General features: G+C 33.6%; 1 protein-coding gene across 1 annotated transcript in view; it reads right to left on the bottom strand.

The window, feature by feature from the left end:
- The window catches only part of LOC128180203 (fibrillin-3-like), a 29,444-nt gene extending 12,178 nt beyond the window's left edge, over positions 1 to 17,266 (bottom strand). Inside the window, exons 1-32 of the mRNA XM_052848122.1 lie at positions 17,178 to 17,266; positions 13,945 to 14,002; positions 13,461 to 13,606; positions 10,354 to 10,732; positions 9,049 to 9,084; positions 8,773 to 8,885; positions 8,491 to 8,549; positions 8,327 to 8,371; positions 7,847 to 8,022; positions 7,631 to 7,741; positions 7,405 to 7,518; positions 7,153 to 7,266; positions 6,640 to 6,753; positions 6,167 to 6,280; positions 5,895 to 6,008; positions 5,628 to 5,741; positions 5,308 to 5,421; positions 5,040 to 5,153; positions 4,590 to 4,703; positions 4,214 to 4,327; positions 3,786 to 3,899; positions 3,519 to 3,632; positions 3,232 to 3,345; positions 2,934 to 3,047; positions 2,625 to 2,738; positions 2,226 to 2,339; positions 1,887 to 2,000; positions 1,665 to 1,775; positions 1,213 to 1,323; positions 748 to 858; positions 518 to 631; positions 198 to 311 (exon numbers count right to left, since the gene is read on the bottom strand). Coding sequence (XP_052704082.1) covers positions 198 to 311; positions 518 to 631; positions 748 to 858; positions 1,213 to 1,323; positions 1,665 to 1,775; positions 1,887 to 2,000; positions 2,226 to 2,339; positions 2,625 to 2,738; positions 2,934 to 3,047; positions 3,232 to 3,345; positions 3,519 to 3,632; positions 3,786 to 3,899; positions 4,214 to 4,327; positions 4,590 to 4,703; positions 5,040 to 5,153; positions 5,308 to 5,421; positions 5,628 to 5,741; positions 5,895 to 6,008; positions 6,167 to 6,280; positions 6,640 to 6,753; positions 7,153 to 7,266; positions 7,405 to 7,518; positions 7,631 to 7,741; positions 7,847 to 8,022; positions 8,327 to 8,371; positions 8,491 to 8,549; positions 8,773 to 8,885; positions 9,049 to 9,084; positions 10,354 to 10,732; positions 13,461 to 13,606; positions 13,945 to 13,981 — 3,601 coding nt within the window. The 5' untranslated portion in view covers positions 13,982 to 14,002; positions 17,178 to 17,266. The remainder of the gene's footprint in view (positions 1 to 197; positions 312 to 517; positions 632 to 747; positions 859 to 1,212; positions 1,324 to 1,664; positions 1,776 to 1,886; positions 2,001 to 2,225; positions 2,340 to 2,624; positions 2,739 to 2,933; positions 3,048 to 3,231; positions 3,346 to 3,518; positions 3,633 to 3,785; positions 3,900 to 4,213; positions 4,328 to 4,589; positions 4,704 to 5,039; positions 5,154 to 5,307; positions 5,422 to 5,627; positions 5,742 to 5,894; positions 6,009 to 6,166; positions 6,281 to 6,639; positions 6,754 to 7,152; positions 7,267 to 7,404; positions 7,519 to 7,630; positions 7,742 to 7,846; positions 8,023 to 8,326; positions 8,372 to 8,490; positions 8,550 to 8,772; positions 8,886 to 9,048; positions 9,085 to 10,353; positions 10,733 to 13,460; positions 13,607 to 13,944; positions 14,003 to 17,177) is intronic.

The raw sequence follows: 17,266 nt of genomic DNA on the forward strand, positions 1-17,266 counted from the left end.
TAACAATACAGCGTATAATTCAACTAAATAATCATTGAAAATAATGTAAGTATTATTGATAACAATATTTCAAACGTTCAGGGCTCACTTTTTTTTCTTCTTTTCAACTAGAAATGTACTTTTGGACGGCAATTTTTACAATATTAGTTGAGAATTTATTTTTACCCATTTTACATTATGGTCATGTACACACATACCACTGTCACAGTTCTGACCGGTCCATCCCGGGGAACAGTCACACCGATAACTTCCGGGAGTGTTCGAACAGGGAGAGTTATGTTGACAGGGGTTGTACAGACACTCGTTTACATCTGTAGACGAGATATAATGCATTTAATGTCATTTATCTGAATTCTTATGCGACTTGGAGGCGTTTAACTAATTAAATATAGGTCGTCTTATCTCGGAATAGCAATCGACTATAGTTTTAATTTTTCGAATCAATCGCCTCTATTTTATTTAAATCAATCTTTAAAAATGTGGATTATTTTTACTGCTGTAAGTTATTAAGGCCTACCTGTTTGACAAAACTGCCCCGTCCAACCAGCGAGACAGCTACAGATAAAGGATCCTACAAAATCTTGACAAACGGCGCCATTTTGACATGGACCGGAGATACACTCGTTCACATCTGTAAACAAATGAACATGAAGCGTAAATACAGGTACTTTTTCATACTAGTATAAAACTTTAAGACAAAGAAGGATAACGTCTGTTTTTAATCAGCAGTCTGTATTATAGACTTACTTTGATCACAGTTGGTTCCGGTCCATCCATTGAAACACTGACATTGGTAGGACCCCGCAGTGTTGGTACAACTACCGTTGATACAAGGGTTGTTGGAGCATTCATTGATATCTAAAACAAGAGGTAAGCACGAAACATGTACATGTATTTAATTCAAAATTTTACAGTATTAATATTATATTTACACAGTGCCGACTTAATACTTTCCACTTTATTGTATCAAACTTCTTTTGGCAATTTACAATACTAAAATAGTCTTCAACTGAAATCTTTAGTGATTTATCAATGCCTAAATAATTATGAATCAATGTTGATATTTGATCATCACTTTTTAAACATGGATTATTGTTCAACATTTTACTGTACATGTATAATATTCATAATATTAGAGACCTTTTAATCTGTTCTGACTTTTTACAATACAACAATAACATTATACTTTTATTTTATTTTATTTTACAGTACCGATGTCACAATTGCTTCCCCTCCATCCCGGGTTACACTGGCAGGTATAGGATCCTATCGTGTTACTACAGGCCCCGTGTATACATGGAATGTTTAGACATTCGTTGATATCTGCAAATATCAGTCGTTCATATATACGCACACAAGTCATACAAAACATAATGATACAAAGGTTGATATATTTTCAAACATGGCTAAAAATTGCCTCGAAACATGTTATGATTTGGTAGAGATAAAGAGAAATCTTAATCAATCGAAACTGTCCAAAAGTGTTTAGATTTTCAATTTTTTCTAGGAATTTATCAAAATGTCTCTTAATTTGAATTTTAGGTAAGACATAACAATGATCACGCGACTTGGTGATCGCAATTATCATAAAATATGGTAATAGAAAATAATATAAAAAAAAATATGATTTTATTTTAAAAAACAAATAAGGAGCATTATATTACCGATATCACAGCGGAGTCCGGTCCATCCAACATAACATGAACAAGAATAACCTCCATTGGAGTTCAGGCAAAACCCGTTGTTACACGGGGTATCCTGGCATTCATCAAAATCTATTAACAAAAAAATTAGAATTAATAACCCCATTGGGATGAGATTGTTTTTGTATAATTGTAAAACAATGGAAACTTGTTCATATCAATTGTTAATAAATGAAACCTCACCTTGTTCACAGCGTGAACCAGTGAACCCATCTTTACATGAACACTGGAATGAACCGTCTGTGTTCACACAAAGTCCACCGTTCAGACAGGGGAAAGTAGCACATTCATTGACATCTAAATAATGAAATTAAATCCAAATTTATATAAAAAAACCATCCATATATAAAGATTTTTTTTCTAATTTAGACAAGACGATCTTGAAGGTGCACAACAAAATTTTCTAAATACTGCGACATAATTCTTTACATGTAACATAATTTTTACTGGATCCGGACATTGTTATTCAATGAAATGAAATATTCTTGTATAATTGCATGTATTGTAACTAAGTTTCCTTACCTTGTTCACAGTTGACCCCGGTCCACCCGGCCAGACACTGACAGCTGTAGTTCCCGGGGCGGTTCACACACCCACTGGCGTGGAGGCATGGATTCTGATCACACTCGTTCACATCTGGTATGTAAGAATTACCGTTTTTCGGTTATACTTGTGCATGTATTTAAAATGCAAGCATCATTATCAAATTATGAAGCCAACTTGGAGAGGGTTTTTTTTTTTTAAATTAGAAATGCGGTAGTAATTCTTTGAAGGATAAACTGTAAACGCATCACTTTAAGCGTTTACTATATTTAGCAATGTATGAGAGCGAAAGGCGCTTTGCGTCTAAAATAAAATACACTACCAAATGTAACACATTTACAGCATTTTGTGAAAAAAGGTGTAACTTTTTTCACGAACCTATGGTACACAATGAGCCGGTCCACCCACTGGGACAGTTACACACGTAGGAACCGTCGATGTTAACGCACCGGGCGCCATTACTGCAGGGATTGGTCGTGCATTCGTCAATATCTGAAAGCCAAGCAGAAACAAGGTGGTGTTTGAATAGTTAAAAAGAAAGGCATTCAATTTATAATTGTGAAATGCTCTCATTTAATATGAAGTTGAACAGAAATGTTACAGATGCGTTGATGCTCTAATGCAGTTTGGAGTATGGCAGAGAAGTTGGCAAACTCAAGTTACAAAGCAGAATAAGGAGGCACGTACCGACATTACAGTTTTGTCCCGTCCAGCCATTCTTACAGGAACAGACGTAGCCTCCCTGGAAGTTGTCACAGCGGCCATTGTGATGACACGGTGAGTACAGACACTCGTTAACGTCTGTTTGTAAAAATACAACGCCATTCTTAATTATACAGACATAACTTTAAAGTTTATTTTATACATGTACAATACTAACATTTAGTGAATCCATTGAATATGGTTGCTGATGGTTTAATAAAAAAAGAAATATTACAATTCACAAGTTTTAGTTGATGCATGATAAAGTTTATGAATATTTTACCAATGTCGCAATTTTGTCCTGACCACTGCGGGGAGCATGCGCATGAATAGGATCCGGGAGAGTTGGTGCATGGACTGAGATTTTTGCAAGGGTTCCGCAAACATTCGTTGATATCTGGTAAAAAAAAAAGAGAAGTCCATATTTATAGCAAAGGTTTATGATGAAACTTACATTATAAGTAGACTTTTTGGCAAAACAATTCAATTGAACTCAATACTGCAAACGTACAATGGAAAAAAAATCATGCATTTGCGTTAACCAAATTATAGAATTAGCAATGGACTTACCAATGTCGCAGTCTTGCCCAGCCCATCCGGAATTACATACACACGTGTAACTTCCGGGTACATTCTGACAAGTTACGCTGTTAGAGCAAGGATTCTGTAAACATTCGTTTACATCTGCCAAAGAAGAATATTAATTATCATGTTAGCGATTTTTTCTGATATCAGAAAATAGAACTTCACAATTGAAATTTAAAAAAAATTAATTTTTTTTATCAAGCAATCAATAAAATTGACTGAGATTCTGTGCTGAATTTTGAGTTTCCTTACCCTCTGAACAGTCCTTCCCTTTGAATCCCACTGAACACGTGCACACATACGACCCTACGACGTTGTTACACACCCCGCCATTCTTGCAAGGGTTCTGTTGGCACTCGTTCACATCTTGAGGGAGAGAAACAAATTACAGTAAATTGATTTTTCAAGAAATACGGTCTCCTAATTTATTTTTCTCATGAACTTCGAGTATGTAAATCGGTATCTTGATAAACCACGTTTAAAGCATTTACTTCACAAGATTTGTAGTACCATATAACTTATAATCAGGAATACTTGTCTAGGTAGATTGAATTTTCAGTTCCTATTTATTAAAATTCATTATATTCATATAAAAACCTGGACATGTACTAGTTATGGGAAAAACACATTAATTTTTTATAACGGAGACATTCCTTATGTCACGTTCATGACGTCATTACCGTATTGACACTGGTCTCCTGTCCAGCCGGGTTGACAGATACACGTGTCTTTTCCCGCGTTCTCCTGGCACGTGCCTCCATTGTAACACGTGATGGAGAAGCAGCTTGTTAACTCTAAATAAAAGTTGATTTATTGATTAACATGTAGATGTAAACTATAAAAATACTTGATGGTGGACATGCTTGAATATCGAAAGAGTAACTTTAATTGAGCATACAAAGCGAAATCTCATTTAGCAAGATAAAATTTCTGAGAACATTAAAACTTATTTGTTTTATCTAACCCGTAAAATAATCATTTTTAAGATTCTAAACTTTATTTAAACAAAAGGTTAAATATCTGAAAAGTTACATATATTTAGAAGTTTCTCCTTACTGTTTTCACAGTGTTTTCCAGAAAACACAGTCGAACACGCACAGGTGTATGATCCAATCGTATTTGTACAGGTCCCGTTGTTTAAGCAAGGAGATGACACGCATTCGTTTATGTCTAGAAATATCAACAGTTAGAATATAAAACGCATATAAAATTCAGCATTATATAAAAATAAGGAATCATTCTTTGAGTATTATGAGGTGATAATTTTGGTCAGGGCGCGATCAAATCCAATAAAGCCGGAAGGACTTTATGATTAAGTTGAATGCGAATGCAAATGAAATTTTTAGATTAAAAATTTAAAAAACCGTCAAAATAAAAAAGTTTTTAAAGCAAATAAAATTGTTATATTTCTAACACTAAATTTTACACCAACGAAAATTAATATTGGTTCGGAACTAGTAATTTCTCTTTGCTTATTTATGTCTATAGAGAGCCAGTTTTACCCACCGTAGTCACAGTTCTGTCCCGTGAGGCCGTCAGGACACACACAGCGGTAGGACCCCATGTCATTGACACACACAGCATTGTTAGAACACGGCTGTCGTACGCACTCGTTTACGTCTGAAAGAAGTTTAGAACGCATTTCATTTTTAGTTTTGAGCTATAGCCATCTATAGGATATCTTATTCTTTACTTCTTCTAAAATTATCATGTTTCATATTGGTTTTTCTAAAAATTACAATTAATATTTTCATTATGAGAAACCAAAACCTACCAAACTGACATTGCGGTCCCATCCACCCCGCGGGACAGTCACAGAAATAGGTCCCATTCAAATTACGACACTGACCGCCATGTTGGCATGGGAACTGAAGGCATTCGTCAACATCTGTAGATAAATAGACTTTATTACATGTATTAGGTATGTTATATTTTAAGACATATAATTCAATGACTGTATTAAACAATTTCAATTTGCAAAGAGAAAAATACACACAATAGATACATCAATGGAAATGAGATTTTATGATAAACTTTTGCATGGTTAAGCAAATATTTTTAGTGTTGAGACTATGGAGTGGAGGCGAGACCTACCGATCTGGCAGTTTTGGCCCATCCATCCGTCGCCACACCGACACTGATAGAACCCATTTGTATTCTCACAAAATCCGCCATTTTGACAAGGATTGGATGTGCATTCGTTTACATCTTGAGAATAAAAAAACCAAAATAAATCAATTTATAGACTTGAATTTTTATGATTCATGAACTTTCTGTATGCAATTATACATGTAAAATTTTCGTCATTTTGTAATGTTAAAATCACGTGTGGGGATTTTTTTTGTATGAGCGTGCGCTTACCAAATTCACAGTTCTGGCCCTCCCAGCCATTGGGACATTTACACGTGTAGGACCCGTTGGTGTTGAGGCAAATACCGCTTCGCTGACACGGAAAATTGACACATTCGTCGACATCTGCGAAAAAACCCCGTATATTTTGACAATTTTATTCTACGTTGGAATATCTTTATATGCTCTTAAAATGTTTCAATATAAAACAACTAATATTTATTTATTTAACGAAAGTATTGTTCAACTACTAAGACGAGAGGTTTATAATTTCCTGTCCGTACCGACGTCACAATGTCTTCCGATCCAGCCTGCGGGACAGTTACACAGGTACGACCCCAGGGTGTTCTGGCAGGTCCCTCCGTTAGAACAAGGGGTGAGGACACATTCATCCACATCTGAAAGGTCGTTAAAATAACAGTTTATATAAAAAATTATTGTGATAAAAACATCATCTGTTATTAACATTATTTGAACATAAGTATATTAAGTAACTTATTTCTAGGGATTATGTCAAAATGGATATATAAAATCCTGCCTTAAAAATCTGAATGCAGGCATCACTCCAAAGAAGACTTGTTATTACGAATTTTAAAAGGATATTTTTTTTTAATTTTTCTTTTTAAAAATTGTTTTTTGAATCTGAATGACGTCAACAGTTTAAATTATATTTTTATAATAATTTTTGGGATTTTTTGGATTAAGCTGAGGGGGAAGGGGGGGTAGTGGTTTCTAAATGTGTTTTCTTTTATATTACCTTGGTGGCAGTCCTGTCCTGTCCATCCTGGGATACACGTACAGTTATAAAACCCGATGTCGTTTGTACAGGTACCGCCATGCTGGCACGGGAATCTTGCACAATCGTCTTTGTCTGAATGTCAATTTTTTATGTGATGAAGTGACATTTGGAAATAAAATTTATGGTAGTTTTCAAGATGCTTTGAATAACTACATACTACACAAAATAACGAAAATACTATAGATGGTTGATTGGAATCTGCAATTCTATAACCTTTGAGGAAATAAGCGCTTCAATATTTCAAATTCAGTGTTGTTATATCATATTTCGTGTTAACAAAGTAAAAAATTTCGTTAAATTCAATGAGTTTCAGAACAGAATGTATGTAATGTTGGATGCTTTTCCATATTTATTTGGAAATGTAACAACTCAGCAAGATTAAAGAACATCTTTTTTCTTTTAACAAAAAGAAAAAGTCAACTTTAACAATTTTAAGGAACTTCAACAAAAAAAGCCTTGACTGGTACCAACCGATGTCACAGAAGGCGCCCTCCCAGGAGGAGGGACAGGTGCAGTAGAAGGAACCGTCCGTGTTCACACAGGTGGCGCCATTCTTACACGGAACGTTCAAACACTCGTTCACATCTACAAATATTCACAATATATACTCAATACCACAACCCATTGCTTACAATGTCCATGCAATATTGTTTCAATTTCTAATTTCTTTCCATTTTGCAGTTTATCTCTTTTTTTTCTTGGGCCAATGAATTTTATATGTACCTATTTCGCACTGGCGTCCGTCCCAGCCTCGTTTGCAAATACATGAATCTTCTCCAAGCTTTTCATGACAGACTCCGTTGTTTCCACAAGGAAACCGGATGCAAGTATTGATGTCTAGCAAAAGTCAGAACAAAGAGTAATCCCGTGTATTTACAACCATATTTTGACAAAATTTTAATTTAAATTCTGTTATTAATTAGTTTAATTTTAAGGGTAATTAACCAACCAATTTCACATCGTGTTCCGGTCCATCCAACTGGGCATGCGCATGATATATCTCCATCATCTGTGGTTTGGCAGATTCCATTGTTCTGGCATGGTGATGGGAGACATCCACCTACAAATTAATTACCGTATAAGTAATCATTATTCTATAAACTTCATAATGTAAATATAATCAGAGAGTAAGCAAACATCTTTTACAGCTGTTTTTGTGTATTACCATTCTGGCCGTTTCCTTTGATGTCCACGATGAAGTTCTTTATCAACACCACCTCGAATCCGTCAAAGAACACCTTCTTGGCCTTGGTGTCCAGTATCCGGAGGATGTCCTCTGCTCGCAGTGATTCGACAAACGTTAGATCCACCCCCACTTCTAGGGAAGTGTGATCCCTCTTACTGAAATACCAAGGATAAAAATAAAATTTCACCTTCCGAAATTATGTTATTATATATTCACATGGATAGGACATAGCTGGAACACCATTCACCTACTTCCAAAAGAAATAAAGGTGGAAAACGATAGGTCGGTGACATCTACTACAAAGGGGATTGAAAAAGGCTGGCTATGTCAAGTGGGCCATGATCATATTCATGAATTCTAGATAACTTAAACCAAAAGAATTGCTATATTCCATGTCAAAAGAAAACTAGATTTTGAAGATTACTAGTATAGTATATATATTATGATAATAATACTTACTGTGTTGTTGATTTGCAGGTGCACTCAATGGATTTGGAAACGTTTCTAAAAGATAGTGAGAGCGAATCTTAAGTATATTAATAATGGTAACGCCCTTAATAATTCTATGACTGGTTAAAATATCAAAAAAGGAGTTTTGAAAGTTCTGAATATATTTCTCTCACCTTATTTCATTGATATTGCATTTAACGAAACCTTTTTCGTGTTGAAAGTAAAATTCCATCTAAAATCGAAATATATTTGTATTAATCACAGTACGTTAAAAAGTGTAAGTATATTTTAAGAAAGTTTGCAAATAATCTTGCAACAATTAGAAATTGAAAATTGTCTAATCGATTGATAACATTCATAAACTTTTATCTTTTAATTTTTTAATTTTTAATATAATCAAGTCATTGGAACATATTTAATAGTATATAAACGAATATATTTCAGTAAAACCATACCTCCTCACAGAGGGGTTCCGAAATACGTCGAAAATCACTGGAATTGACGTTTGCCATATCGGGTGTGTAGGTTTCATTTAAGATTGGCAGCTTCAACTTTACGAGAATCGATTCTGAAAAACAAATGTTAGGTCTTTGATATTCAAATATGAGTACAACAAAATAACATAGAACAATTTAAGTTGACTTGAAGTTGAAAGTCTAAGAGACATGTAAAACTTTAAAAGGGAAACATTACTAATTTAAAATTAAAAAGAGAACAAAAAACCGCATTACCTCTTTGTGCCTCTTGCAGGGATTGGTTTGATCCACCTAAAAGTATGAGTTACCATGAGAAGAAATCCACAAAAAATGTATGTCAATATTCTAAAGTCTTTATCACCAAAACGTATGATACCGTCAATATTTCTCCACCATTATAGTTTTTACTCATACGCTGTTTTCTTTTCTATGCTATTTTCATTTTCCATCATTCATGTATGACTATACGGACTTAAACACGAAAATGGTTTAGTTGCGCATTTTGAATGATTGATCAAAGCTTGAAACTTAAAAGTCAAGTTTTAAGAGAAATACAGAGATAAGACTTCATTTTCATGTAAACAAAGCTCGAGTCTGATATTTGTTTACAAAAAATGTAATGTATGGAATACCATTTCTTTGACAAAATGACTCGTGGAAAACAAGGTAAACTGATTCAATGTGTTCGTAAATAATATCATAAACAGAAGAAAGCAACATTTGATTGAAACTTTTACCAATAAAACACATATGTAAACAATGCAATGACAAGACTCGAGCTTTGTTTACAAAACAAAGAATTTCAGATTATGTATCTTGATTATAACTCAATATTTGACTTTCAAGTTTTGACAAAGCATTAAAAATACGTAAACCAATATTAACTATCAAAAATGGAAAAATGAAATTTGAAAGTTTGAGCTCAAATCGTGTCCAAGTCCCTTTTAAATTTCATTTTTTGGGGAATGAAACTAAATATGTTCAATTTTTAAGGTCGTCATGCAAGCAGAATGCAATGATTTGTATTAATTATTTTATCGAGATGATTCTGTATGTGCTAAATAACTCATTTGTCTGTATAGACGTGCATCCGCTGTAAAAGTAAACACCATTAATTCTTTTTTATCATTCTAGAGTTTGAAAAATTGGGGTTTACAGCACATATTTTTTGTAAAATGTATGTGCCAAGCGCAATATTTTTAAACCAAAAATATTGCGCTTGGCACTGATTTGACAAAAAGGAATTGACAGTTATTAAGTGTATTTTACAGAAATCTTAGTTCCAATGACGTGTATTAATGTGTAATTATTACATTTGATGAAAATCTGAATTGTTTCAATAAATGATCATATTTTCCCCCTTGTTTGCTTAAACGTTGCACACGAAGACATTCTGTACTTTGCTATGCATAAATTTTGATATTTAAGCATATAACAGTCACAGCAAAAATGAAAAAGAATTATATACGAAATGTATTTGTATCAATCAGTAACTTAACATCAATAAATATTATTAATGCCAATAAGCAAAAAAAATAAATAAATATATCTCATTCTCACCATTCATTAATAAGAAATACACTAATAGCCCGACTCCGAACCCAATGATTAAAGCCAGGAGTAACAGAAGAATCACAGTACATATCCTCCGGCGCCTCTTTCTTTCTATCTCTTTCTGTTTCTTTTTGTCTAGTTCATTTATAGAACTTGGCGGGGAATTTTTCGTGGAAATAATTCCTATATTGTCAGCGTAATGCACTTTGTGCGATTGTCCGTTGTGTAGATGGTTAGAATTATGTCCGTTTCCGGTCACTATGTATTTTTTGCCAACGTTTGTATACTCTGTCTGTCTGGATTTGTCCGCCACATGATGCCGAGACACATTGTTATACACTGATGTATTACTGCTTCTGTCGTTGTTGAAATGGATTACCCCATTCTGTAAAAAAATAAGAGCAATGTTTGTGTACCATCTTCAAAATTAGTCAATAAAAGTTGCAGAATAGAGAGTTTAGCATGCTATTTTTTTACAGAATAAAATCAAGTTTTGATTTTGGTAGATGTTTATTTTTTTACCTTTGATTACATAACCGTACATTTAGGGTAACATACGTATAGTTGCATTGAAAAAAAAGTAAAAATTTTTTTTAACCCAATAACGTTTAGGATTTTTTCTGTTTTCGGGTAGATATACAGTATAATGAGCAGGTTTCTTTTCTGTAACATAGTTTAATTCAAATGATAGTTAATGATACCAACAGTCTCTCTAAACGTGTTCGTTATATCACATATATATGTCAAGTGTTTCTTCTATAGTCTCAGTACTAATAGCGGATTTGACAATTAGGAGTTTGTCTTTAAGGAGGTTGGATGGTCACCAAATTCACCATCAGATCAGCCTTAAACTTTAAAACATGACATTTTTTGCCACAAACTATCATTTACTTAAGAGAAAATCCAAATATTTTAGCCTTAAAATTTGAACATTTTCCTATATCATTATACATGTACATAGCTCTTCGTCTAAAGAAGGTAAATATAGCCTAAAATGGCCACAAGCAATCGACCATCTTAATTCTGTACAATATATCACGAAGTTTCGATACAAATATTAGAATTAGGTCATGTTAACGTTTTTGAATACTTTTGCTATGCATGCTTTGTTACTTAGGCTATTTCTTCACCCCTTTATTGATTTTATATAAATGGAGGAATGTGATTTTTGAAATTCTCGAAATTTATATAAAATAATGATTTTGTTTAACTTTCTAACCAAAAGGAATTAATGTATTTACATTGTATTTACCCACATATAAAGTTTGAAGTATTAACTTTTATGTTCACCGAAATAACTCTTAAAAGGTCATAACAGACAAAACAGTCACAATATTTTGCGTATTTATTTGACAGACGAACGTTGTTTATTTTGATCGATGACGCTCAACAGCTTGGTAAAAACAAATCTAGATATCATCTATACTCTGCCTTATTCACACATAAGGATCAAGTCAAAACAAATCATTTTATCTCAATCTAGGAATTTCTCTAAATGGTCAACTTTCTATCGTTATAACTTATGCATATTAAATGTTGGCGATGGGCTTTAGGGAATAGAGGATCGCATTGTTCAACAATTTATGCTAAACGTTCTCTCCCGATGTCCTAAACTTCTACATGTAAACGGTAACGCATTTGATAAAGTAATGGAAATTTAATGTGTCAGGAACTGCCTCAAAGGGACCCGATATTGAACACAAATGGACTTGACATTAATCTGATGGGCCCTCAAAATCAGATAACTCCTTGGCTGGACAAAGGAGCGGTGTTCGCCATGAATGCAATGGATTTTTTTTTAACCATCCATAGACCGTTCTCTTTTTCCAATGTATTCTGTACTTTAAGCCCTTTATATGTTTTTTTTTCAACTGTACATTTCCCATTTGGTAACAAAATCAACTTTATATTGCTGCAAAAGGAAGCTGAATTGCGTGTATGTTTGTTTTGTTTCCGATTCACTGAATCCATTTAAGAAACTGGTTTTGGATAAAGAAAAAGTCTTTCATCCAAGTAGCAAGTCATAACGCAATTCGCCCAAAGCAATAGATCCAAAACATTACGTCATTGAATTAGAACATCCTAACGGTTATACAGTTTCTTGACTTTTACTTACTAGTCCATGCATTATCCGAGAAGATTTTCAGTGTCCATTCATTGAATTTATGATACTCAAAATAATACTTATGAATACGAGACAAATTACAAAATTATTTTTTTCTCAGTGACTGTTGTTTCTTATCACTTGGCATCGATCTCATCTTTTAGTTTTTTTTGCCTTTTGGAGATTTTTATACCTTTGAACTTTGCTACAAGAATCATGTTAAAATCAACCAAAGACGACCAAATGACTGAAATGACAAATCTTTTCAATGCAATATGATTCAATTTTACTTTGTGACCGTTGTCACTACTATATTTTCTACGTTTTGCTTTTTTAACTTTTAGCATACATGTAGATTATTCTCTTGAGCAAAAGCCACACTATTACCTAGCATCTTAAGGTATGGACACTGTTTGGCATCAACCTTGAACTATATGTTCTACTTTATAAAACTTTTTTTATGGCCAACCTTCTATATATTTCCTAGCAACATCGAGCAGATATAGACACGGTTCTTGACTGCGATTATTGCCTCTACTATTTGGCTTCAACCAAATCTTCTATGTTCTGTCTTTTGAAACTTTTATTACGACTTATTCTGACCCAGTGTACCGATTAAACCATTCCTTAGCATCTTCAGGCATGGCCTCTGTAATCAGTTTCCGTTGTTTTTCCTATTTGGCATCAACGTTCTACTAAACATTTTACCATGTGTGTCAAAATTCAACTGAGCCAACCTTCGATTTTAAATATTCCCTAACAACATCAGGTAAGGACACAGCTTGGTTATTGTGTTACCAGGGTATCTTATACATGTATTTGGAATGAACCTTATCTTCAACGTTATACCCTTTGCAACTTTTAGTATGGTTTATTTATGTTTCCAAAATCGAATGCCAGAACCACTATTCACAAGCAATAACCTCATGTATAAGTCATGATTCACAAGTCCCATTAGTCACTAGAATTCTCCGTTACATAAGTATCAAGCCTGAGGAGCCACACTCACCGGGTCCTCATCTTCCTGCGCGCCCTCACTTGAGGACCGGTCCGCCTCCTCACCGCTGGACTGCCTGACGATCACCTGCTCCTCCGCCATTCGACTGATCCAGTCCGGCTCTCCCTCCATTCTCAGGCCGCCATTTTGTCTGTCATCTGAAAATATTCAAAGAATCCTATTCACAATCCTGTTTTTTCTGATTTTCATCTGAAAGATTTCAATGAATCCTAATTACTCACTTAACCTGAATTTTCTTTGTATTGTGTTTGAACCAGTCCACTAACCGAATCGAAATATTATTCGACATATGATTCAATGAAGGAAACTGGTAAGAGAGAGAGAGAAAAGAGAGAGAGAGAGAGAGAGAGAGAGATGTTTAGTTGTGCAATGAATTAGAATAAGAGAGAAGAAACATTGGTTCATATTTGACAATAGCCTTTCTCACAACTTGATCAACAACTGATACGTTGTCTGTGGTTGGTGAAGCACTTACTCCATGGAACAGTTAAGATTTTCGTCTTCTTTTCCATTCAGCAACATGGATAAACGATCTACAAGCGAGAGGATCAAGCAACCTTAAATCGATTATATGTACAATATGTACTGTGGTTTCAGTCCAGCAACAACTTTCAAGAAACACAAGTGAAAACTTCAATTGTATTGTATATTGTATTCATTGGTATTAATTTAGTGGCTTCAATTTGTTGTAAGTGTCTCATGTAAAACTATGTACTGAGTACTATTAAAAAAATTTAATGGCAATCTTGATATCATAACATTTTCTCGTCTTCCAAAATTATAATGTCGATTATACGACATAAATCTAAATAAATTATATAAAAATATGTTTATTTTATTGAACTTTAGAAATCTTGTAGGTACAATGTATCTTAGGGATGAAACACAAACAAAAGACGGTCTTCTGAACTTGAATTAATTTACCTCAACTGTGTGCTTTAGGAAAGGAATAAATTACGAACATTAAATTCGGATATCTTGTTTGTGGATCTCGAAAATTTTTTTTTATTTTGTATTTATTTTGGCCGACAGAAAACAAAAGGACGGATTTCAGAAGACGGACTTGTAACATATAACCCCCAGCACTGAATCCAGGGCCCGTTATACAGACATCGACGGCTCGGTATAAATATGACATGTGTTTGTTTTCAAACACAAGTGATGCGTATAAAAACTATATTTATGACAACTTATTTCAACATTGTTAATTTTTACAAGACTAATGGGCAATGTGAAATTTGAATTACGAATTTTTTTACGACGCGACGAAGTTTTTTTCCGGTGAACGAATATCTTGACAAATTAAGAAATTTTAACCTGTGCATAAAGCTAAAAAGGGAATTTTCCAAAATAAATGAATAAATTTACAAGAAAGCTCTGTTCGAAGCAAAATCGGGGTTTTGGATATGTCAAAAATGTCCGTCCGTACGCCAGCTTATTCAGAAAGACATTCCCTCGAGAATTGTGGGATATGCAGTAAATGACAACCTTCATGTCTACAACAATAGTTTCCTCTTTTCTGCAAACAGCAGCGTTATATAACGGCTGTAATTGGATGATTTATTTGTCCAGTTTGATACAGCTGACATTTGTTATGTCACCAAATGTCATAAACTATTTCATCTCTTCTCCTAATAAAAAAGGATCTTAATTCTTATACACGTATATATGTAAAATTATAGGAAAAGTTAATTATTTTCGGTTTTTTCCCCCAAAATCGTTGATAGGCTTAAACTTACCCCCCCCCCCCCAACCAAAGAAAAAAAAAATAGAAAAAGGAAACATCAGATTACAACTACAGTCATTCATTCTTCATAGATTTCAATGGTAAAAATCTTTAATTTAATAATTTTTCTTCTGATTGTTTACGTAGCTTTTATAATAGTTTCAAAATCAGCAATATTATAATTCTATCATAGCGCTATCACCTGCACAATTCTCTTTACGAGAATTCAACGTGATTTTTTTTTTTAGAAAAAAGAGATCCACATGTAAAAACCATGTAGAAATATCAACTTAAGTTGCATTATTAAAGCAAATAAGCGTAAATTGATTTTATTTTACATTAAATGTATAAATAATTTTCTCCAAAACAGAGTGAGAATCTCACCCCATGGTCACTACATGTACCTATATTTCTAGTTTCAATTCATTTATTAAAAATTGATTAATGTTTAAAATAATTGTTTTATTAAACACGTACATTTATTTTAATTTAAAATGCTTCAGATTTCGTCGGGTTTTTGTTGTTGTTTTTGTATTTGTTTTTTACAAAATTTGAAGCCATTTCGGTTTTAATATCTCTTAACTTAAGTAAATGTAGTGAACAAATTCATATAATAAGGAATTTTTAATATATTCAAATAAACACAGTGTGGCAAAAGTTGATAGAAAAAAAATAAAATGAAAATATTGAAAATTGCAAATTTAACAAAAAACAATCGTAGTGGTGTTTGACAAACGATATTTTTTCCGAAGTATGCAGTTTGGCGAGCAGCAAATTATCAATTAGTTTGCCATAAACTGACCGGCAATATCGTTAAACATGCCATAGAACGGCAATAAAGCACAGGTCAGAAGCTTAGCCCGACTGGGTAAATCAATCCCTCTCGTCGGTCGGCCATAAACATGTCAGAAAGGCCCGTAACTGGTAGAGCACAAAGGGGAGACAACCTGTGAACACATTATGAACCTGGGAACAACGTGCTACATTGTCAGATACTGGCCCAGTCAGCTGCCATGGAACCAGCCGTATAATACGACGTAACCCAGTAAATTCCGGAAAAGTCAGCCACTTTTTTTTACTGTCATACGATTAGTATTCCGGAAGATGACAAGCCGGGTTTTTTTTACTCGAGATGTTGGGGGGAAAAAGGAAGGGGGGGGGGGGGGGTCCATAACAGTTTAATTAGAATTCTCGACAATACTCTCTTAACTATACTCAAAAGTCTCTGTTGAAATGGGTCTTTAAACGCTTTCCATCCTTATCAATGATATATAAAATGTTGGACATGTGCTGTTAAGATTTCATGAAATCAAGTTTAGTGCATAGAAAAAGTTAATTAAGAATACTGCATGAAAAAAAAAATCAACGTATTATTTTTTATGCGATAGTATATCGAACATATTTTGAAAAATCATTGCCTATCTTAACTATTTTTTTAAAAATACATCTTATCTTATAAATGCAGGTTAGCGTGTTCTATTAAATTAACCGGTTATTTCACTTTTTAATAAAAATTATCATTTTTATGTAAGTTCAGTTTAATATTTGCTAATCCCCGAGTTGTAACGCAATACGTTAACTAATTATGTAGAACTAGCTAAATTTTATCTAATTTGGTTTTTGTTCAAAGAAAATTGATAGAAATTATGTTCACTTTATACAGTATTTTTGGTTTCTTATAAAACATGGGTGAAAATGAAAACAAATTATACACACAGTATAAATATCTTAAAGAATGCCAACACTTTCGAAAAACCTTAATAAAAGATAGGTGTAACACACCTATTAAGAAAAAATACAACGCACTGCGCAAAATCTTCATCAGTATCCAAAGTCTTCTTGAAAACTTGCCAATTAAAATTAATTGAATTGGTTCACTTACATATTTTTTGTTCTCAAAATGAGTAATATTCCATGGTCAACTAAAACTTTTTTTGAATGAAATGATTCCTGGAGAAGTGAAAATCCAAAATGCTACTTACCACAAAGTAAAATTCTTGTCCGACACACTAGCGAAAAATAAGGGGGAGAGTTAGAGAGAGGTCTAAACTTTCGTATCTCGCAGTATCAT

Source organism: Crassostrea angulata, chromosome 4, assembly GCF_025612915.1.
Source record: "Crassostrea angulata isolate pt1a10 chromosome 4, ASM2561291v2, whole genome shotgun sequence".
Lineage (NCBI taxonomy): Eukaryota > Metazoa > Mollusca > Bivalvia > Ostreida > Ostreidae > Magallana > Magallana angulata.